We start from the raw sequence: 24937 nt of genomic DNA on the forward strand, positions 1-24937 counted from the left end.
TCATAATACATATATTTTTTACTTTTGTAAATATAGTAATTTCTGGCTGATTTTTGTGGGTTATTTTATGATTTCTGAGACTTTAGTATTTTTCTTCTGTGGCTATAGGAAAAATCTACCATGCATTTACATAAAACCTTGTTTTTAAACAAACCAGATTAGAACATTTTATCATTCTGATACAGTAGGCTTATATGTGTAATATATAAACACTGTAGCAATAAAAAATCAAGTCCCAAGATGGAGTTGCTCCTGCCTGGGGCCATGTTAGCAAACCAACACTTAAATAACTTTCATGTCCCTACAAATGCTCTCTTTGACCAAAAACATAATATATCCAGTCTGCCGATCCCCAAATGCCATACCAACTCTGGGTTGTATACTTATTTCCTTGTTTTTTCTCACCTCTAATAAGGTTGAATCTGTGGCCCCAACTAATCAGATATTTTGTATTTTTCTCTTCCTTGTTCTTTATTTTTTATCCTCTAAAAGTTTCCCACCTTCCAACCTATTCTGCATCCTGGGATGGAGCCCAATGTGGGCTCCTGGCTCAGAGGGGTCTGCTTCTGCCCCTCCCACTGCTTGCATAGTGTGTACATTCATGTTGCTCTCTCCCCCTCTCTCAAATAAATAAAATCCTAAAAAAAAAAAAAAAAGATATATTCTTGCAAATCAAGATTGTTAAAGAGTAAATTGCTAGAACTAAAGTAATGTTATATTATGATCAATGACATATCTACTAGAGCATGTTTTTTGCCTAAATAATAATAATGATGATGTGTCAAGAAAGGGTATATAAATGTATGTCATGCTTCCATAACTAGGGTTTCTTCTACCGTCTTGATGATCTGAAAAATTCACAATTTCTTCAAAGTAACTTATCTAGAGTTGCTTTTTTTTTTAACTCCAAAATATTACTTTGCCAACTGAATAAAAAACAAACACTCTAATACTTTAGAAAGCCATGAACAGGGGTGCCTGGGTGGCTCAGTAAGTTAAGCATCTGCCTTTGGCTCTGGTCATGATCTCCAAGTCCTGGGATCAAGCCCCCCCATTGGTCTCCCTACTCAGTGGGGAGTCTGATTCTCCTTCTCTCTCTGCCCCTCCTCTGTGCTTGTGCTCTCTCTCTCTCAAACAGATAAAATGTTAAAAAAATAAAGAAAGGAAGGAAGCCAACCAGCCAGCCAGTCATATGTAACAATGGTGGAGTCCGGCCCTGCCACAGAGAAATGCTGGAATGGAGCAAGGAAGAGACTTGGTTTTCATCTCACTGGCTTTAGAGTCTTTGGCAACTCATTAACCTTTCTTATTCCCATTCCTTTATTCCTTTAGTAGTCAGAGTAAGCAATCATATCTATCATTCTCCAAGAGTCTCTCTGAACTATAATTAAAATTAACAAGGGAAAAAACCCTTCAGATTTTATCTCCAAGTTGAACCAACACACCAAGCAGCTAAAGAGATGAAAAAAAAAATACACTCGATGTATATATACAAATATTTAGATCTAGATCTGAAAGTTTCTATTAGCATATGCAGGTCACTGGATTTGGAGTAATTTCTCTTGCCTACTCACAGTTCTGACCTCTCGTAAAGAGACTGATGACATGGAAGCAGCAATTTTTGACATCATTTTGACAGTATTTCACATTTGATGATTCTTAGGAAGGTTTTATATTTCACATTCATTCCTCTCAACAATAGGCACATTTGGATTTTGCTGCTAGGAAGGGCACAGGACATCATGGCCGGTTAATATCTTAACCACCAGGGAAAAAACCCTGATAAACCGTCAAAATTATTTTTATGACAGAACTGTGGAAACAATGAGAATTTTGGGTTATCTAAAATTCCACAGAGAAAAAGCCCTTCCTAGGTTAGCTGACAATCACTGGTATTTTCTTCCCTAGAGGTCTTTGCCTGTTCTTGGTGTGGACTGAAGATTTGAGTCACCTGGAGGAACTCTAGTTGAAGAAAGAGAAACTTGTAGAGCTTTTCATGGGCTCATGGGGTTGTCAGGACAATTTGAAAACTAAAAGAACCCCAAACACGAGGCTGATTCTTCCTAAGAAATACCTGTTGAGTTCCTGGGAAGTATAAGAGGTTTAACGTTTGTGCCTGGAACTTCACATTGGTAGAATGAAATCTCTAATTCATGTTGTTATTTCAGAGATGAAGCCCCACTAGGGAGAAAGGATCTGCAACAAACATATAACTAGTCTCCTCTCAAGAAATGTGCCAGATTTTAGGATGCATGGGTGGTAGCCTAATTGGCTAAACTCAGAATGCCCGAAGGGAAGTTTCAGAGCTAAGAAGACAGAGACCTGCTTTTCTGTTAAATGTCTAGACAAGCCATGCCAAAGGAACACAGACAAACCAAAGGCATATTGAGTTTTATTAAAATAACAACGTAGGTATTACTTAAAATCCAAATCTCTGACTGGACAGAGATGACTAGCCCTATCTGCCAAACAGAGTGGGGGGGGGATGCTCACTAATGGAAAATAACATGCATAAAATGCAGTATCAGAAATTATGAACTCTGTAAATAGGTTTATCAGCAGCCTAGACACATGAGAAGAGAGAATTACTAAACTCTAAGACAAGCAACAGCAAATATCCAATCTGAGGCACAGAGGTAAAAAAAAAGAAAAGTAATGGAAAGAATGAAACAATGTATATGGGACATAGGGGACACAGTCAAAAGACTTAACATGGTTAACTGGAGTAGAAGAATGAGGGAAGACATAGAAAGAGGCAGAATAATATCTGAGAGATGAGATAATAGCTAAGCAATGTCTTCAAACTAACAAAGACAAACAACATGCAAAAAAGCTCAGTGAACCCCAGACAAGATAGATGTTAAAAAAAAAAAAATCATACCTAAATACAGGTTAAACAGTTGAAAGTAAAAGCAATGAAGGGCATCTGGCTGGTTCACCTGGTAAAACATGAGACTCTTAATCTTGGATCATGAGTTTGAGCCCCACATTAAGGGTAGAGTTTACTTAAAAAAAAAAAAAAAAAGGTCATGATCAAAATCTTAAAAATGGCCAGAGGAAAGGAAAGGATGGTTAATTTCAAGACAATAAGACAAACAAGTAACTTTTAACAGAAACTACAGATGCATGAGTCAATGGAACATCTTTAAAGTGATGGACAAAAAACCAAAGGTGCCAAGCTAAAATTCTACACCCAGTGAAAAGATGAAAAGAGCCATCAATCAATTGATCAATTAGGACATATTCAGATACACAAAAGCTGAAAGAATCCTTTCCCCGTAAGATTTTCACTAAAGAAATACTAAAAGAACTTCCTAAGCCTAAGAAAATGATTTCAGATAAATTCTTCGGTGCATGATACAGACATGCTATGAAAGGAAAGAGAAGAAGGTGCTTTTCTTTTAGGATCAAATTTCATGTGTTGGGAAGAATGGCAGAGTGGCAGAAGTTGACGAAGCAGAGATAACATCCTGAATTGATTTATGTCACACTAAGGAGCCTGGATCGAGTGTATGTATGATGGGGTAACATCGACAGTTTTTCAATGATCTGATTTGCATTTTAGGAAGTTAGAAATGAGGAACAATTTCAGACATTTACAAGGCTAATAACTTGAACAATTTATAATTATCTAAAAGAAATATTATAGTCCTACCTATTAACAAAATGAAAACCTACTATTTATGGAAGTGTAAAGGCTTGAAGTGAGAAGTTGCCGGCCATTTCTTCTGAATATACCACAGAGACTAAGGAGAAAAGGAGTACAACCTAACATTTTGGTGTACATACCTGTAACAAGATGCTCCATAGGGACATTCAGGCCGGTCATCAGCCTCATCTTGATACATGACTTGGACACCTCCATAATCACTATCACCAGGGTGACTGAAGTGTTGAAAGTGAACAGGATTCTTCCTATGAGGGTAGCAAATATACTGTCAGAAAAAAACCATTAATAGGATACATGAGAGTTCTAGATATACTACAAAAAATAATTAATAGGATATAGCAGGAAACCAACTAATGCATATCTAATTATTCCAGACATTGAACCAATGTGCTACATTGTTAAAAATAAAGCTCATGACATCTGGTTGGCACAGAACTCTCATGGTAGCAAAATAAAAGCATCATGATGATTCAAAAGCACAATTAGAAAAATATAAAGGGAAAACACAAGTATAGTAAGACACCTTAAACACAACTTAACAATTCTTTTGAGAGTTATATTATATACAACAACTATTTATGAGGACATCTTTCTAATATCTAAATAAGACATTAAATAAGTAGGTATGGGTGGTTCAGTTCTCAAGTCTGGATTTCCTAGTTCATGTCCTTGCATTAATCAGCGTGTCTACATATGAAACAATTCCTCCACTGTATCTTGAAAGCTTCTAGCAAGATTTACAGCACTGAATCCTGAGAAAGTGTAAACAAGCAGAAACATGATAAAGCTCCTTACCCTTAGTTCAGTGTGTTTTACTAGGCTTTTAATACACATATACTACATAGCCACCTGCTATGGAAATAATGGAATTCCGGGCTACCTGTAATTTCATTTTACCTGTAGCAGTTTGCCCCATACATGCAGGACGTCCTCTTGATCTTGTTTTCTTCAGAACCTTGTGCAACTGAGTCAGTTGCCTTTGCATGCAAAGTTTCAGGATTGGAGAGTTCAGAGCTGGACTCAGAAGGAGATCCTTGAGACTCCTCTTGGTAGAACTTGTCCTGGGCACTCAAGTGACTCTCAGAAGAGCTCATCACCTCGCCTTCTTTACTTTGTGTTTCTTTCACAATACTTTTATGTTCAGGAACCTTACCAAGTTCCTCTATTGGGATTTCATTTCTCTGTGTACTAGCCTTCATATCATTCACCTCTGTATTACTTAATGTGATTGCAGAACATGACCTTGGCATTGCCTACAAAGACAAATCAGAAAAAAGGTATTAGAAATAAATGAAAGATGTTTTAAAAGAAATATGTAAGCTTAAGCAAAAAGGCATGAAACTGTAAGATTCATTCAACATGTATAACTTTTAAACTTTTAAGATTCACAATGAAACAAGATGGGATTGGGAGGGAGACAAATCATAAGTGACTCTTAATCTCACAAAACAAACTAAGGGTTGCTGGGGAGAGGGGTGTTGGGAGAAGGGGAGTGGGGTTATGGACATTGGGGAGGGTATGTGCTATGGTGAGTGCTGTGAAGTGTGTAAACCTAGCGATTCACAGACCTGTACCCCTGGGGATAAAAATATATTATATGTTTATAAAAAATAAAAATTACAAAAAAAGATTCATATTTTAAAGTTATTAAAAACGCTACTTTCCATGTCTGTAATTTGGTTACTTTAAACCAATTTACAGTTATTAGAAAAGGAATATACAGGGACACCTGACTGGCACAGTCAGAAGACCATGTGACTCTTGATCTCAGGGTTGTGAGATCGAGCCCCACACTGGGTGTAGAAATTACCTTAAAAAAAAAAAGAAAATCTTGGGTGCCTGGGTGGCTCGGTGGGTTGGGGCCTCTGCCTTCCGTTTGGGTCATGGTCCCAGGGTCCTGGGATTGAGCCCCACATCGGGTTCTCTGCTCGGCAGGGGGCCTGCTTGCTTTCCTCTCTGCCTGCCTCTCTGCCTGCCTGTGATCTCTGTCAGGTAAATAAATAGAATCTTTAAAAAAAAAAAATCTTTAAAAAAGAAAAGAAAAAAAGAAAATCCAAGCAGAAAATCAATAAAGAAACAAGAGCATTGAATGACACATTGGACCAGATGGACCTCATAGATACATACAGAACATTCCACCCTAAAACAACAGAATACTCATTCTTCTCAAGTACACATGGAACCTTCTCCAGAATAGACCACATACTGGGTCACAAATCAGGGCTCAACCGATACCAAAAGACACAGATTATTCCCTGCATATTCTCAGATCACAATGCTTTGAAACTGGAGCTCAATCACAAGGAAAAGTTTGGAAGGAACTCAAACACCTGGAAGCTAAAGACCGCCATGCTTAAGAATGCTTGGATCAACCAGACAATCAAAGAAGAACTTAAAACAATTCATGGAAACCAATGAGAATGAAGACACTTCGGCCCCAAACCTATGGGATACAGCAAAGGCAGTCCTAAGGGGGAAATACATAACCATCCAAGCCTCCCTCAAAAAATTTGAAAAATCCAGAATACACCAGCTGTCTCTACACCTTAAAGAACTGTAGAATCAACAACAAGTTAAGCCAATTCCACACACAAGAAGGGAAATAATCAAGATTAGAGCAGAGATCAATGAGATAGAAACTAGAGATACAGTAGAACGTATCAAGGAAACTAGAAGCTGGTTTTTTGAAAGAATCAATAAGATCGATAACCATTGGCCACACTAATCCAAAAGAAAAGAGAGAAAGCTCAAATTAATACAATTATGAATGAAAAGGGAGAGATCACAACTAACACCAAGGAAATAGAAATAATCATCAGAAGTTATTATCAACAGTTATATGCCAATAAGTTAAGGAACCTAGATGAAATGGATGCATTCCTGGAAAATTATAAACTCCCAAAATTGAACCAAGAAGAAACTGATAACCTGAATAAACCGATATCTAGTAACAAGATTGAAGCAGTGATCAAAAACCTCCCAAAAAACAAGAGCCCAGGACCTGAGAGATTCGCTGGGGAACTCTACCAAACTTTCAAAGAAATAACACCTATTCTCCTGAAGCTGTTTCAAAAAATTGAAGCAGAAAGAAAACTTCCAGACTCTTTTTATGAAGTCAGCATTACCTTGATCCCCAAACCAGGTAAAGACCCCACCAAAAAGGAGAATTTCAAACCAATATTACTGATGAATATGGATCCTAAGATTCTCAACAAGATCCGAGTAAACAGGATCCAATAGCACATTAAAAAGATTATCCACCATGACCAGGTGAGATTTATCCCTGGGTTACAAGGATGGTTCAATATTCAAAAGACAAAAGGCTGATATCCAGGATCTATAAAGAACTTCTCAAACTCAACACACACAAAACAGATAATCTCGTCAAAAAATGGGCAGAAGACATGAACAGACACTTCTCCAATGAAGACATACAAATGGCTATCAGACACATGAAAAAATGTTCATCATCACTAGCCATCAGGGAGATTCAAGTTAAAACCACATTGAGATACCACCTTACACCAGTTAGAATGGCCAAAATTAGCAAGACAGGAAACGTGTGTTGGAGAGGATGTAGAGAAAGGGGAACCCTCTTACACTGTTGGTGGGAATGCAAGTTGGTGCAGCCACTTTGTAGAACAGTGCGGAGATTCCTTAAGAAATTAAAAACAGAGCTTCCCTATGACCCTGCAATTGCACTACTGGGTATTTACCCCAAAGATACAGATGTAGTGAAAAGAAGGGCCATCTGTACCCCTATGTTCATAGCAGCAATGGCCACAGTCGCCAAACTGCGGAAAGAACCAAGATGCCCTTCAACGGACGAATGGATAAGGAAGATGTGGTCCATATACACTATGGAGTATTACGTCTCCATAAGAATGGATGAATACCTAACTTTTGTATCAACATGGACGGGACTGGAAGAGATTATGCTGAGTGAAGTAAGTCAAGCAGAGAGAGTCAATTATCATATGGTTTCACTTATTTGTGGAGCATAACAAATAACATGGAGGACGTAGGGAGATGGAGAGAAGGGAGTTAAGGGAAACTGGAAGGTGAAGATGAACCATGAGAGACTATAGACTCTGAAAAACAACCTGAGGGTTTTGAAGGGGTTGGGGGTGGGAGGTTGGGGGAGCCAGGTGGTGAGTATTATGGAGGGCACATATTACATGGAGCACTGGGCGTGGTGCATAAACAATAAATTCTGTTAGGCTGAAAAGAATTTAAAAAAATATATTAAAAAAATCTTTAAAAAAGAAAAGAAAATATATACCTGTATCAAACATTTACAATCACATCAAGCATTCATTGAAAAAGAACCAGAAAAATACAAATGAAACATTAAGAGAATACAACTTTGCTTCCATTTGAATATAATTTTTCCCTGAACACTACTAGTCTTTTAAACTCCCTGTTCAATAATGTGTCATGCTCTTAACTTGTACTGTCTTTATAATTTCTGTTACTGAAATACTTATTTCTACCCTCTAAATATAATCATGACTTTTTCCCCTTCAGTTGAATGGTAAAATTGCTCCTCCCTCACATAGAAAAACTTGGATGAAGCTGTGTCACAACAAACTCAGAAAATAAATATGATTTCTTTGAAGTGGTCGGATAAAAGTTTCAGTTTAACCAAAAAGGTGTTTTGAACCAAGTAAACATTCTCATTAGCACTGCAGAAACTTTTTAATACGTACTTACTACCAGGACAAACAGTAAGCCTATTCGTATCCTATTAAAAATGACTCCTTAATTACCTAACTTCCTGTGGAGTAGAAACATAGCTCCAATAAACTTCAGTCCTCCTGGTAACCACTACTGGGATGTGCTGACAACATAACAGGTATATGTGAAGGTTCAAACCCATTTATAACTAAGGATTCGTGTATGCTGGCTGCCACCTGGAGAAAACTGGTTTTGATATCACTTAATATCCAATGGCTCACATTTCCTGAGAAGATACTCATTAGCATGACTTCTTTGGGACTAATTAAATTTTTTTAAAGATTTGTTTTATTTATTTGAGAGATAGAGAGAGACAGCATGAGAGGGGAGAGGTCAGAGGAAGAAGCAGACTCCCTGTCGAGGAGGGAGCCGGATGTGGGACTCCATCCTAAGACGCTAGGATCATGACCTGAGGTGAAGGCAGTTGTTTAACCAACTGAGCCACCAAATGTCCAATTACTTAAATGTTCTGATAGTCTTTTCTTTTTTCATATATATATATGTATATGTGTATATATATATATATATATATATATTTAACCATTGCCATTTATCATTTACCAATTTTGCCATTCAACTATATATATATATATATATATATATATTTTTTTTTTTTTTTTTGAGAGTTAGAGAGAGAGTGAGCATGAGCCAGGGCAGGGGAATGGTGGGCAGAAGGAGAGGGAGAGGGACAAGCAGACTTCCTGCTGAGCAGGCAAAGTGGGGCTCAATCCCAGGCCCCTGGGATCATGACTTGAGCTGAAGGCAGACACTTAACCAGCTGAGCCACCCAGGTGCCCCTGATCTTTGCTTTTTTAAGATACATAGTATGTAAGTTTTTTTAAAAGGCTATCCAAACTGACTAAAGATCTTGCAAAAGGAACCTAGTTCTTACCATATTTCTTGAATGGTAATAAACAACCTATAAGAAAGGCAACCTGGCTACCTCTTGGAGCTAACCCTCACCTGGTGGTATTCATGCCACAATTCTCTAAAACACCTACTCTTTTCTCCCACACTGCTCAGTTACACCCTGATCTCATCTCCCGCCAATACAGGACCAAACTCACACATGCCAGGGACTGGAACTCTTGGGTAGGAATGGGACAATCCTGACCCACCTTCCCCTTGGCAGTTCCTAACCGAGTCAACTCACCAATTTTCTTTTTCCCTGTTTATGTAGAAACAGCGCAGGTTAGTAATCCCTTGGCTAAGCAAATGTCCAATAAAATGTCAGTCTCTTGTTCCTGTTGGCATCTCTAAACTCCACAGTGAATTGTTTTAGAGTGCTTTCTCTCTTGGTTTCAAAGACAGAACATAACATCTCCCCACAAACAGAGCACTCCCCCAAAACTTAAAATCTTCTGGCCTCTCGGGTTTCTTTGTATAAAGCCTAGCGGGGGTGGGGGGCAGAGGTAGGATGATGAACCCTTCTCATTCCTTTCAATAAGCCTCACAGGGAAAGGCTTGACTCTTACGGCTGGGGGTCCTTTCAATCATGAGATACTTATACTTAGAACTTTTGTCCCCAGCTTTGGGCCTCAGTAGCAGTTTGGAATTGATAGGGTAAAAAAAAAAAAAATCCCATTCAATATCCTGTCAATTATTATAGGGAAAAAAGAGACACAACTAGAGAAGCAGTTAAATAAGTTAGAATCCATTCTTACCATGAAACACTATGCAAAGGTTGAAAATTAATAGATTTCTCTCTACATATAAGATTTTTAAATTAAAGAATCTTATATATATATACAAATATATATACATACACATATACATATACATATACACACACACCCAATTCTGTTTAGCTTAAAAAAAAAAAATCCCCGTCCACCTATGTATTTACTTGTATAAATTCAAATAAAAATGTTTAGAAGGATACAAACCAAAACAGTAGTAAGGCCAATGGGATTGAAGGATAAGGCAAATCAAGATTTTTACTTTATACTTCACATGTTCTAACATTCTTTTTTGAATAACCGCATGCATTTTTTGGCCATTTAAAAAATAGAAAACAGGCCAAAGAAAACAAAAGATAAATGTTTAACATTATTTCAACTCTACTGTTTTTTTTTTTTCAATCTTCACAAAGAATAATTAACATACTAATTTATTCTAAAAGAGAAAGAAATGATAAAGTCACAGATACCAATACTGTGGATCAGGGGTTCTCAAATATATTTTAGGAGGCACAAAAGCTGGAATTCATAATGTCCTTTATGGAACTTCATGAAATATTGATACTCAGTGGGTCCTTGGCATTCAAGAATTTAACATTCATGATTTCAATTATTTATAAAGGATCCCAAAAATCCATTACATGCAGTAATTTGTAAGTTTGCTGAGACATAAATTTGTCCTGTGCCAATTACAAAGCTCACTGAATTGGCAAGCGAGGGAAGAGAAAAGATGGAAGGTGTGTATTTAGAAGAAGGAGAAAGGCAGAGAGGTCTGTGCTTTTAAGCACCTACACTGCTTGGACGCAAAGGTGAAGAATGAAATGTGGGTGGCTGAAGGTTCATAATAGAGAAACGGGGTTCCCTATACTATAAAAATATATGCTACAGGCCTCAGGGATCAAGCTGGTATAAGGTGACGTTGGTGCTTGGCAATGGCTGGAATGTACTATTAAGAGTATTAAATTGTCTGTTAACTTGCCCAGCAAGCCCTCCCTTGCCCTTCAACCATCTGAAGTTTTTAATGTACCACAAGGGACAGGCTACAGAACTTCTGCCCAATATAAGTTCGCCGAGGTAATTTGCTGCCCCTGAAAAGAATGTCTGTACTGATAAGTTGCCTTCAAAGTCCTGCATTAGTCTCATTAGCACCCACATACTAAGGATTAAAAATCCCAACCTCCAGCCCCACCTTCACTCTTGAACTTCAAACTTTGTCAACCACTAACTAGACATTTCTTCATCAATATCCTATGCACCTCAAACTCAAAATGTGAAAACTAAAATCCTCCCCCTGTATTCTATACCAAAGTTTGTGCCAACATAGCTTCTCCATTCATTCTGGCCAGAACCTTGCAAGTGTATCTTTCAGTCCTTCTTTTCCCTCACTCTGCTCAGATCCAAGCAACAAGTCCTGCAGTTTTATTTCTTAAATATTTCTCTGACCTGATGCCTCTGTGCCATCCTTAATGCCACTAACCTGGATCAGAGTCTCTTTATTTCTTGACTGAGATGTCCTCATTTCCTCTCTCATTTCCCTTTCATTTTATTCTCTTTCAGTCTCTCCTCCAAAGAGCTTCCAGGATTACCTCTGCGGCCAAAATCCTCTCAAATTCCTCCCTCTATGACTGGTCCCCACTGCCAACTCCATACTCACCTGGCTTTACAGCACAAATTCTAAAAACAATAGTTCCCAGCAGGCTATCAGTACTTCCTCTGCTCCTATACCTGCTGCCCATCTACCTGGATGGATTCCTACTTCTACCTCTTCTGTTAAGATTCAGCTCAGATCAGTTCTTTGAGGATCCCTTCCCTGGAAGTTGGCTTAGGCAGCCCCAAAGCCCCCAGAAAAATCAATGCGGTGTCAACATTATTTCATGATTTTGAATCATGTCCCCCACAGAACTATGAGCTTCTAATCAGCTATCTCTTACTCATGTTTTATCCCAGATTCTAGCACACTGCCTTGCATATAACAGAAAGACAGCTTAGTGTAAAGATTACTAGAATAATCTTTGAAGTAAAAAAAAAAAAAAAAAATCGTATCATGAATAATAGTTTAGCCATTTCCTAACTTTTGACTTTGAACAAGTTGATTCCAACTCTTGGAGTCTCAGGTCTCTCGATTGGTAAACTGGGGATATTATCAATCAACTTTCCAGGATTTTCTAAAAATGAAATGAAGTAAGTATAGTTGTGGGTCTAGCCCATAATAAGAGCTAGGTAAATGGTTATATGTTTGTTTTAGTTAACAGCATTATCAATGCCATGATATCGCTACTACTTCCTTAATGAATGCTTGCTGAATAAATGAATGAATGAAAAGATGTCTCTGTGGGGCTGAGGAAAGCCATGCTGTAAATGGTGTTAAGTGGCCCATCAGAAAAGCAAAGGATACAGGATTCTCTGATGTAGTAAACCAATACTGTGGAGCACTGGGGCAATACAGCCTTACCTAAGAGATGGCTGTGCAGTAAGAATTACATTCTTTATCTCCCCTGCTACTTTCATGAAGAAATAGAGGAGTAGGACTTCACAGCCGGCATGTGTATGGAAAGAAATGAGATGCCTCACAGCTAGCACACAGCATTAGCACAGAGGCATATACATACAGGGCAGGCAGCAACCCTGGAAATAGCTCTCGCTACCAAAGCCTCCATCTCCATATACACCTACACTCTAAATGCACTGTGTCCAAGTTTGCTTCCAAATAATGCAGATATAATAGAACTCTCTCCTTAGTCCTGATTTTTTTTTTTTTTTTTTGACAGAGAAAGAGTGTGTGTATGCACGTGTGCATGGGAGTTGGGAAGGAGGGATGGCAAGAGCAAAAGGGAGAGAGAAAATCCTAAGCAGGCCCCACACCCAGCCCAAAGCTCTATGCTGGGTTTGATCCCACGACCCTGAGATCATGACCTTAGCCAAAATCAAGAGTCGGACGCTTAACCTACTGAGCCACCCAGATACCCCTAAAGAACATTTTCAATACTTCCTCCTCAATATGCTGTTAGTCATCAGGCTCTGTTAGTTCTACCTTCAAAATGTCTCTCATGGCCCTCTACTTCTTTTTGGTCCAGTGCCACTGTCTAGCTCAGGCCTTCATTCCCTTCGGCCTCCCATGGCAGCTTTTTAGGCAGTTCCTGCCTCCATCTTATGTATGGTTGCTATGCCATCTTCCTGTCCCTTTACTCTCCTTCCCAAAACACTTCAAAGAGTCTCTGAGGCCATGAAGTACAGTCCTAATTTCTGTACAGTCTGGCATCAAGTGCCTCTGAGTTGTTCCCCAGTCTCTTGTGGAAGCTTCCTCCCCTCACCCCGCCCACCCAAATCCACGCACCCGTCCATGCAAGAACTTGCGTGACACTCCAGCGCAGATGACATCCATGGGCCACACACACTCTCCTGCCTCTATGTCTCTGCTCACACTGTGCTGCTCATGGACTGTTTTCCTTCTCACTAACCCCATTTGCTAGCACCAACCATCTTTCAACACCTAATATAAAAATCTCCTTCAAAGAGATTAAATAAGCATCTCCCCTCCCCCCACCCTGAAATATACACCTTCCACCAAACAATGTAATATAAGCAACCAAGCCAAGGTGCTCAGGACAATGAAGATACTCTCAAAATAGCATAGATACCACCCCACCCCCAACCAGCTTTCAGGAATAAACAACCTTTTTGGTAATGTCTTAAAAGCTTCATTGAACACCTGGACGACTTAAAAAAACCAAAAAACAAAAAACACAACAACAACTTTCTGAATAACCCTGATTGCAGTCTTTAAGTTGGAAGAAAAAAAATGATACATACAAACAACCAATATGGGTACATGACACTCTACAATCAGTTCTCGGGATTCATACTTCCTGAGATAAACACTTGCTAAATTATTGGTTTTGCCAAATAAATCACTATAGCACCCTGATAAGGCAGAACAACCTCCATCTTCAAGACACGCTAAATTGGGTGTTTTTCTCCTCTTTTTATCTCTTTAATATCTTACTGCCTGAATGGACTTCTGGGCTGTTCATGGTTAATTAAACTAAGAGGCCCACTGTGACTTAGCGACTCATGACCCCTGTAGCTAGAACTAGAGGTCAAGATAATTTAACCTGCCATATCATCTATCACAATCAGTCCCAAGGCTCAAATAAGGACAAATTAATATAAATACCCAAAGACTTAAATGTGAAATTTAGATATAGGTCAGACAAGTATGAGGGGGGTGGAAATGGAGGAAAGATTATATTATTATAAATTGTTAGCTTACTATGCCACCTTCTACAATGTCTAGTCAAGCCTATCAAAACAGAAAGGCAAGATTAACTTTCTAAGATAGCAGAGTAGGAGACCTTAGTTCCATGTTTATGGGTTGGAAGGACAAATATTATTAAAATGTCTATGTTACCTAGAACAATCTACACATTCAATACAATCCCCATCAAAACACCATCAACTTTTTTCACCGAGGTGGAACAAATAATCTGAAAATTTATATGGAACCAGAAAAGACCCCTGAATAGTATGGTACTGACACAAAAACAGACACACAGATAACAGAAACAGAACTGAGAGGTGCCTGGGTGGCTCAGTCGGTTGAGCGTCTGCCTTCAGCTCAGGTCATGATCCTGAGGTCCTAGGATCAAGCCCCACATTGGGCTCCCTGCTTAGTGGAGAGACTGCTTCTCCCTCTTCCTTTCCCTCTGCCTGCCACTCTGCCTACTTGGGCTCTCCATCTCTCTGTCAAATAAATAAATAAAATCTTAAAAAAAAAAAAAAAAAAGAAAGAAACAGAACAGAGAACCCAGAAATAGTCCCTCTACTCTATGGTTAACTAATCTTTGACAAAGCAGGAAAGAATGTCCAACGGAAAAAAGACAGTCTCTTCAACAAATGGTGTTGGGAAAATGGGACAGCCACATGCAGAAGAATAAAACTGGACCATCTCCTTACACCATACACAAAAATAGACTCAATTTTGATGAAACGCCTCAATCTGAAACAGAAATCCAACAAAATCCTTGAGAACACAGGCAGTAACATCTCTGGCCGTAGCCGCAGCAACTTTTTGCTAGACATGTCTCCAAAGGCAAGGGAAACACAGGCAAAAATGAACTATAGGGACTTCATCAAGATAAAAAGCTTTTGCATAGCAAAGGAAACAGTCGACAAAACCAAAAGATAATCAACAGAATGGGAGAAGGTATTTACAAATGTTTTATCAGATAAAGGGCTAGTGTCCGAAATCTATAAAGAACTTGTCAAAGTTAAGGAAAACAAAATACAATTCTATACAGTTTAAAAAAAGAAAAAAAGAAAAGTAGATGGGATTCAAGGTAGGGGGGACTCTAACTCAGATTAAAAGGAATAGACAGGGGCCGCCTGGGTGGCTCAGTGGGTTAAGCCGCTGCCTTCGGCTCGGGTCAAGATCTCAGGGTCCTGGGATCGAGTCCCGCATCGGGATCTCTGCTCAGCAGGGAGCCTACTTCCCTCTCTCTCTCTCTGCCTGCCTCTCTGTCTACTTGTGATTTCTCTCTGTCAAATAAATAAATAAAATCTTAAAAAAAAAAAAAAAAAGGAATAGACAGAAGCGGGCTGTAGGACACTCAGGCCACTTGGTCTGCCTGGAACTGATGTGGTTCAGCAGTCAGCAGGGCAAGATGCAGACTGAGGAGTCTGGCGCTAGGCCAAAATCCTATATATGATCCTTCAGGCCCAAGCTTGGACAATCACAAGGCTTTGGCCAGCAGGCCTCATGGGGGAAGTTGCCCTCCCCACAGCAGACATGGTGCACAGCCAGTGTGTTACAGTTTTCTGGAGGGAGTTGCAATCAAGGACTCAAGCCTCAGTGGGCTAGCCATGTTTATGGTGCATTCCTAGCCCAGGTGCCTCCATCCAGAGCTTCTTTGGTAGGTGTGGGGGAGGGGTGTGGGCTTAGGCCCTTCCCATCGATCTTCAGTGATTCCCCTATGTGGGGCTTCAACTGAGGCACTTTTCTGTACTTTGACTCAGTATCTTTTCACTCCTCCTCTCCTCTTCTCCTTCATCCTTGTCTAGAAAGAAGCAAAGCCTTTGGTCCAAGGCTCCTCAGAAGTTAGAGAATTCTCTACACCTATGTGCTGATTCTTGCCAAGTGCTGTTCCCTGGAACAAAATGGAACACTGGGGAGCCGACAAGTCATTTCCCCTTTTGCTTGCACTGTCACACTAACTGAAGAAAGGCTTGAGTTACTTTCAGGTTGGCTCTCTGTCTTAAACTGACCACCCTGACACCTGATCACTCAACAGAGGCCAAGCCAAAACAAGAGAATCCCCTCTAGGTGCATGAAATTCTGCAAGTCTCTTCTTTCTCACATCAGCTCTTTCACCTTACGGTATATCCCATGTGTTTCCAACCATTCCAAACCTCATTTGTTAAGTTGATGTCGACCAACTTAAAAACTACCAGTTTCTGAATTTATCCGGATCTAACTATAGTATTCCCCTGTCCAAAAATACTACAATACCTATTATTTATTCTTTCTAGACCCCCTTTCCTCCATCTGTCTGATAATGGGTGTATATATGACTACAAAGGGGTAATGATACTACTTCATCTGTCTGAGCACTGTGAATGGTCTAAGTAGAGATTTCATGATCAAGTCCCTAGAATTTACCACAGAAGCAACCACAGAGAAACTCTCATTTTTCCTCTTAAGTTGAAAAACGAGATGACATGAGCCTGGAGCTACCAGCACCCACATTTTATACCGTGTGAAGCAAGCCTGCCATCAGCAGTGAAGGATGATTCGAGAGGCAAAGATGGGAAAACCATAGACCAATAAGATTTTGGTCAAGTCCCTTGTACCAGGTGGTCTTTATAATCTATAGTTCCTGCTGTTTTCCTTTCCATTCTGAAAACTGAATTATTCCTCTATGTTTGTGTGCTAATAATTATCAAAGATGATGTCCAACAATTCCTCCCATCCCTTTATACACAAATTGTTCAGAGAATATAGCATATTAGGACTCAAAGTTAAACAAGTTTTTTTTTTTTTTTAAAGACTTCATTTATTTATTTATTTGACAGAGAGAAAGTGCCCAACAGGGGAGAGGCAGAGGCAGAAGGGGAGGGAGAGGGAGAAGCAGGCTTCCCTCTCCCCAGCAGGGGGAATCCCCATGCCAGGCCTGATACCAGGAATCCTAGATCATGACTAAAGCCAAAGGCAGATGCCCAACCAGCTGAGCCACCCAGGTATTCCTGGGTTAAAGTTAAACAAGATTTATCTTAATAACTTGTTATGGTCAATACATGTGAGTCAGAAAATGTTGTGTTTTCATTTATTAAACCTGACTCCATAAGTAAGTCAAGATGTTGACCCTATGGGGATTAGACCCCACTTCCCTAACTAGAAGAAAGGATCCAGCGAGAAGTTAGATCTTTCCTAATGGGAGAGGAAGCTGGAATGAAGCGAGTACTACAAAAGGCCCAAACCTCCGGAAGAGCAGACAGCATTTCAATCATCCCAGTGTACACTACTCTAAAACCAACCTACTCCTTTGGTGTTCACTGACACTAAAAAGATGGAGACCCATGAAGCTGGGCCATAGGTCTGTAACACTCATAAAAACTATTACCTAAAGCCATGTCTCTCTAAAGAGGAAAGATACCTAACCTTTCTGCCCTGGGCTTGCTCACTCATTTGTGCAATCTCTCTCTCTAACTCCCTCTTTTTTTTTTAAAAGGCATCCAATAATAGGCCCCATTTTCATTAAGTACCCAGTGTTAAAGAATGCTTAAGTCAGCCAAACTATTCTAGTGAGTTAGCAAAAACTGAAAGAGGAAAGAGAAGTTTTTCAAATACTGAAATTAGCCCAGAAGTAATGCTGCAACAGGCTATTAAGAACTAGCCTATCAGTTGTTCTTCATAGGTATCAAGAAAAAGGTGATTATATGTAGTCTGAGAATGACCAATAAAAGAACCCAGGTTTTCAGAATGGAGGTACCCATTACAACCGTCAAGTCTCCACTTTTTTTCCAGTCTGAAAAATTCTATATTAAGTAGATTTGTTTTCTACAAAGTAAGTACTATATTAATTTTAGTAAGCCAAAAAAATTTGGGCTAGATTTTATCTTCATAAACTCAGTAATAAAGAACATCTTTGGTTTTTCCTTGCTGTATACAGCATATAATTAATTCTTATCTAGAACACTTGATGAAGAAAACAAATGATCAAATAATAAATTTTTTTAAGATTTTATTTTTAATTTCTACACCCAATGTGGGGCTCAAACCCACAACCTCCAGGTCAAAAGACACATGCTACCAACTAAGCCAGCCTGGCACCCCCAAATAATACATTAAAAAAAAAAAATCACCTTGGATGAAGTGATAGTCTCTTCTTGATCAGCATCTCTGCATTTTTTCCCTGTATCTTGTTCTGCTGATGTACTGTCTGAACTTCCTGATGAAATTAATCGCTTTCTTCCTGGCTGTGTTATGTTTACTTGAATTTTATCTTTGCAGATTTCTTCTTTTCCACATTCCTGGATTATATTATCTGAAACACACAATGAAAAAGAAGAAAAAAATTACCTTCTGTATTTTCAAATGTCAATAATCCATTAAAAGAAAGAAGAAAAAGGATTAAAGGACAATTAAAAGTAAAGTTCCATTCAGATTAATGCCAACTTGAAAACACTTATTTGCATATCTCATAAAAGAATTAAGCAGCACTTTGGCCAGGAGCTCCAGCCCTGGAGAGAGCCACACCAATATGCTAATATGAACAGATGTCATCTTTGAACTGCTTCACCTTACCTCTCTGAACTCTGGGCTTTATCATTCCAATGAAAGGAATTATAATAATAACAACTCATAGAGTTACGAGGAGTAAATGAGGTACAATATATAAACTATAGCAGAGCATCTGATATGTGTTAAATATATATTTTTTTATTTTAGCACTGAATTTCTCTAACAGAAAATTTAATATCTACCCAATGAATTTGACATATAATTATTGAGCTCCTAACATCCACAGTGAGGAATTCAACTTAGTAACAGATTAAGAACCCAAAATAAAAATGGAAAAAAAAAGAACCCAAAATAACCCCAAAACAAGAGTGATCACCACAAACCTCACCAATTTCCAAAATAAGTCTCAATAACAATGGACACTGTACCCCATATAATATTTACCTGAGGTTCAATATATATGGCAAACTCAAGTCAGTATAATATTTTCTTTTCTTTTTTTTTTTTTTAAAGATTTTATTTATTTATTTGACAGAGAGAGTTCACAGTAGACAGAGAGGCAGGCAGAGAGAGAGAGAGGGAAACAGGATTCCTGCTGAGCAGAGATCCCGATGTGGGACTCGATCCCAGGATCCTGAGATCATGACCTGAGCCGAAGGCAGCGGCTTAACCCACTGAGCCACCCAGGCGCCCAGTATAATATTTTCTTAATAAATCTATGATTCCTCTCATCAGAAAAAAAATCTATTCTTTTTTTAATTAACATACAATGTACTATTTGTTTCAGGGGTACAGGTCTGTGAATCATCAGTCTTACACAATTCACAGCATTCACCATAGTACACAAACTCCCCAATATCCATCACCCAGCCACCCTATTTCTCCCCTCCTCGAAATCTACTGTTTTTAAGAGGACAATTTTCACTTTTAATTATCTGTCTCCCCTATACTCAAATGACAACTTCCTGAGGACAGAAACTTTATGTGTCGTGTTCACCATTCTCTCCTGGTGTCTCCAGCACCTAGAAATGTGTCTAGCATAAAACTCAATAAATGTTTGACTAAATGAATTGTGACCATAAGCAGAATTGGTCCAAAAATTCCCTGGAGAGTCTGAATATAGGTATGTAAGGCAATCCATAGTCACTAATGTTCTAAAGCAAGGTTTGGCAATTTTTTCTACAAAAAGCCAGAGCTTTTTGTTGGCCATATAGTGTCTGTCATAACTACCCAACTCTGCCTCTATGCTGTAAAAGCAGCCACAGACAATACATGCAGGGATGAGCACAGCTGTGTTCCAGGAAAACTTTAGTGACAAAAACAGGCAGCATGCTGGATTTGGCTCATGGGCTGTAGTGTACTCAAATTTGTACGAAAGGATATTCAAGTGGCCCGAAATAACAGTCCTTCATTAAAGTTAGGAAAGAAATACTGTCCACATTATTTAATAAGAAAATCAATTGAACCAATATAAACATAATGTATATACATAAGAAATTTATGAATAAACTATTCAATAACTAAACTTTGCCTAAATTACTTAACTATTTCCTTTGAATCTAAATTAGGAAGATTTCATATCATTTTAGAAACTGTCAGGACTATACAGCTTCATGCAGCAAATGTCCAAATGCTACAACAAATATGAATTAGTCAAATCAAGAGAAATAATCAACTTACTATACTAAGAACTAAAAATGTAAATTAAGACACAGCATTTGCCCAAACACCAGTTTACTATATTCCAAGTGTCACACATGTACATAAAATCAAAAACAAGGGGCACCCGAGCAGCTTAATCAGGTTAAGCATTAGGCTCTTGGTTTTGGCTCAGGTCATGATCTCGGGGTCGTGAAACTGAGCCCCAGTTTGAGATTCTCTCCCTCTGCCCCTCCCCAACCCCCAGCATGCTCTCTTGTTCTCTCTCTAAAATAAATAAAATCGTCTTTTAAAAATCATAAAATTAAAAATATATATTTAAAATATTCTTCAATATTCCAAGTTCTCCACTACAAATATTCCTTCTAGGGACCAGAGCTCATTTCTTTTTGCATAGGAAGAAGCCATTTTGGTATTGTTGTAAAGATCCTCCTTACAAAGAGTACATAAAATAAAGAGCTTAATTAGTTCATAATAATCTTCAAATCTGGCATACCAAACACTTTTCTAAATCTGTTATAGGTACTTTGGGCTCTCTGCTCAGCAGGGAGCCTTGCTTCCCCCTCTCTCTCTGCCTGCCTCTCTGCCTACTTGTGATCTCTGTCTGTCAAATAAATAGATAAAATATTGATAAATAAATAAATAAATAAATCTGGAATAGGTGCAGTTAAATGGCTGCAGTAGGATAGAAAATCTGCTAAAATCAATCACTTCATTTTTAATATTACTAGTTGCATTTACTTATATGAGCTATTACACTAACAGTATCTGAATGACAGATAGCTCAACTACACACACGTCATTCCAATCACATCCATCCAACTTCATCCTCTGAAAGAACCCCCCAACAGTTATATTAACAATTCAAAGTGTATCCTTCCCAGCTTGCTAAGGTTAACCAAATATACCTACAAATATATACATATATATGTAAACACACACAGGACCAAAACTATAAATGCTATTATTCTTGTGGGATAAATACATAGAATCTGTAGATCAAAGAGTGCTGTATATTTAAATATGTAAGAAAGACTGGCAAAGCAGTCATATATTTATTGCCTACTTTTATTTATTCTTCTGTAGTATGTCATATACTAGGTCCAAAATTTCTGAGTTTTACCTTCCTTTTTGTTGCTAAGTAATAATTATTAACCTTCTATGTTTTAGAAGTGTGACAGATAACATCACCCAGTAGGTTTGGCAGTCTGCTACTTGCCTCTGGCTTGGTTTTTGGTGTCTTCTGCACACAAAGCTTTTGTTCTTGTTTTTGTTTTTTCACTTTTTTTTTAATTTTTTATTTTTTATAGACATATATTTTTATCCCCAGGGGAAAACAGCATGTTTTTTCACTTTTAACCTAAATGCACCTGTTAATTTTCCCCTGATGGTTCCAGGTTCCCTCTCATCATAAGAAAGCCTCCCAGAAGTAATAAAAATATTGTTCCCATATTTTCTTCAAATGCCTTAATAGTTTTAATTTCTACATTAAGATTATTAATTCAATAAAATTTAAGAATATGGTATGAGGTAGTGCTCTAACTTTGTTTTCTTTCAAATGGAAAGTTAATTTTCCCAACATCATTTATAATAATAATTTACCCTCTCCCTATAAATTTGAACTGTTAATTTTTAATATATTAACTATATGTTAATTTGATCTGTTTCTGGATGTTTCATTTCATTTTTTACTGGTCGAACTTAACTATTCCTATTCCTGCTAGAACTATCAATTACTAAAAGTAGGAACCAGGCTCAGATTGTGATATAAAAAGATCCTCTAAAGGAACAGGTATTCCTGTTATTCAAACTGTCCTTGAGCGTATAAGGAAAAATCTAACTTTGTTCAAGACTAAAATCTGACATGGATGGCACACATGGAGGAAAATAATAACCACACTTACGAATACAGACGCCAATGTTCTAAACTAAGTATCAGCAACTCTGATCTAACAGAGCTTAAAAATAATAAACCATCATGACAAATCAGACTTACTCCAGGACCCCAAGCATGGTACATTAGGAAATCTACCAACATCACTAATTACACTGACACATGAAAATGCAGGAGTATTTCTTTTTTTCCTTTTTCTCTTTTTTAGGCCCACCCCCACCCCACTGCTTGCCTACGCCCTCCCCTGCCTGCATCCCTATCTACCCCTTTGCAGGACTATATCTATACTAAAAAATTCATCAAAGAATTCAATAGTTATTCCTGAAGGAAAAAAATAAGAAAAAAAGAAAACATCCTAAACATGGTAAGAGTATCAAAACTGAATACCATTTTAATGCTGAAATACTAATAGAATCCCTATAAAAATCAGGAATAAGATGGAGCTGTCAATTTTATCCATTTTTAAAATTACAGGGTCTAGGGTGCCTGGGTGGCTCAGTTGTTAAGTGTCTGCCTTCAGCTCGGGTCATGATCCCAGGGTCCTGGGATCAAGTCCTGCATTGGGCTCCAGGCTCAGTGGGAAGCCTGCTTCTCCCTCTCCTACTCCCCCTGCTTGTGTTCCCTCTCTCATGGCGTCTCTCTGTCAAATAAATAAATAAAATCTTAAAACAAAAAATTACAGGGTCTAGTTCATGAAATAAAAATTTTTAAAGACAATAAACGGAGCAAAAAAGTCAGAACTACCATAATTTTGTAGATATGACTACAGCTAGATAATCTGAGAGACTTAAAAACTATTAGAATTACTTGGATAATTTAGCAGGACTGCTGGAAATTAAACAGAATAACTACCACTCAAGTAAAATTTAAGTTACAGTCAAATTAACAGAATGTCAGTTCAACATTTATCATCTGCCTTGAGTGGTCATGTGGAAAATATTCAGAGTACAAAATTAAATGCAAACCAAATGATTTGGGGACTACTTTAATCTTTTTCAGCATGTGCTACTTTTCATTACTCCATGTTGGAGGGTTAGTAGATGGGAGAATAAGTGTTCTACAGAGCAGAATGATTTAAAAATTTAAAAGCTCCTTTTGCAATCCAGCACAAGTGTCATAGCCCAGAAATTATGACTTGTCTTGGAGCCTAGGAGGCTAAGGGAACAGAAATGACTGGAAGCCAAGAGAAGAGAAGAGAAGTTCTGAAAGCCTATGCCCAAATATATTCACTTGTGAATCACTAAGGGACATGAGGAAAATTTTAGCCCAAGCCTGAGAAACTCATGATAACATCCAATGGCTAGTATCTGGGAACCCAGAAAATAAACTCGAACTATAGTGGCTGAGAAACAAAAAGGACAGCCTGATCACAGCAAAAATTCAGATAGATTTATGGATTAAATCAAGAATTAAACTAAGAAGAGATCTAGGAGAGCATGCAAGGGCATATTAAAACAAAAAAGCATAAAAACACCACAACACAGAAAAGGTAAATTTAGGTGGCTGCATAGTGACACAGCTCAGCATGTGGGCTTTAAAGTCACACAGAGCTAGGTCTCAATTATGGCTCTGGCTTTTATTACATGATCCTGGATAAGGCATTTAACATCAGTTCATGTTATCTGTTTTGTACCTAGTGACACAAAAGGTTCCAAAGTATCAAGTTAATCAGATAATCTAAATAGGTATCAATGAACAAAGTATAGTACTAAAAAATGCAAAAGACATAGGAAAGTAACCTACTTCTAAATGAGTCCAAAATGCGTCCTAGAAATTGATTTTTTAAAATCTCTAGCATTGGTCTATTGATCTGGATGATTTATTACTTAAACAAACAAATAAAACAACAACAATGATAATAAAGTACAGGGCAGAAAAAGTCAAATTATTTTGATTTTTAATTAGCTGGATTCAAGTGCTAAACTATTCCTATGTGTATTTCTCACTCTTTCTATTTCTAAAGGAATTAAGTAACCTAAGTTTTCTCTTACATGTACCCCCAAAGTCTGCTTATGAGAAAGAAGACATGCTAGAATCCAAACATTTTTCTATCTTATTTTGAAGCTTTAGCATTTTAAGTACATCATGTATTACATAATATTCTTATCCAAATCAATGGCAAATTGTTATCCTTTGCATTTTTAAGGTGAGTACTCAAAAAGGTGCTTCATATTTTATTAGGGTACTTCTCGCTAGTGAAAGTTAATAGTTATTTTTAATTTGAAGCAAAATGTATTTTGGACTATTATAAGCAAGCTAATAGTGGTAGCACAGAAGCAGTTACCGCGCAGAACAACTCTGAAAGAAAAGGACTTGCTTGCAGGGAGGCAGCTGACATTGTTCCAATCTTTAGTCAATTGAAGTTATTCTTTCTATATTTGAGAAACTGGTCTACTGAGAGAAAGTGCTAGCTACCCCTTCTCCACCACCATTCACCACTCCCCATTTCCTTCCTGAAAACTGAGGAATTACTGCACTTAATGAGAAATGTTACTGATAAAAATGTTACATATGTAATGGTGGGTGGTGGAGGTTTGAAAACCACTATACTGGAATAAAAT

The 24937-nt window shown here is 38.1% G+C and overlaps 1 protein-coding gene across 1 annotated transcript in view; it reads right to left on the bottom strand.

The window, feature by feature from the left end:
• Window positions 1-24937, bottom strand: part of APLF (aprataxin and PNKP like factor) — a 77082-nt gene that overhangs the window by 20901 nt on the left and 31244 nt on the right. Inside the window, exons 6-8 of the mRNA XM_059407782.1 lie at window positions 18445-18626; window positions 4568-4923; window positions 3790-3915 (exon numbers count right to left, since the gene is read on the bottom strand). Coding sequence (XP_059263765.1) covers window positions 3790-3915; window positions 4568-4923; window positions 18445-18626 — 664 coding nt within the window. The remainder of the gene's footprint in view (window positions 1-3789; window positions 3916-4567; window positions 4924-18444; window positions 18627-24937) is intronic.

This window comes from Mustela nigripes, chromosome 7 (genome assembly GCF_022355385.1).
Source record: "Mustela nigripes isolate SB6536 chromosome 7, MUSNIG.SB6536, whole genome shotgun sequence".
In the NCBI taxonomy this organism is placed as follows: Eukaryota; Metazoa; Chordata; class Mammalia; order Carnivora; family Mustelidae; genus Mustela; species Mustela nigripes.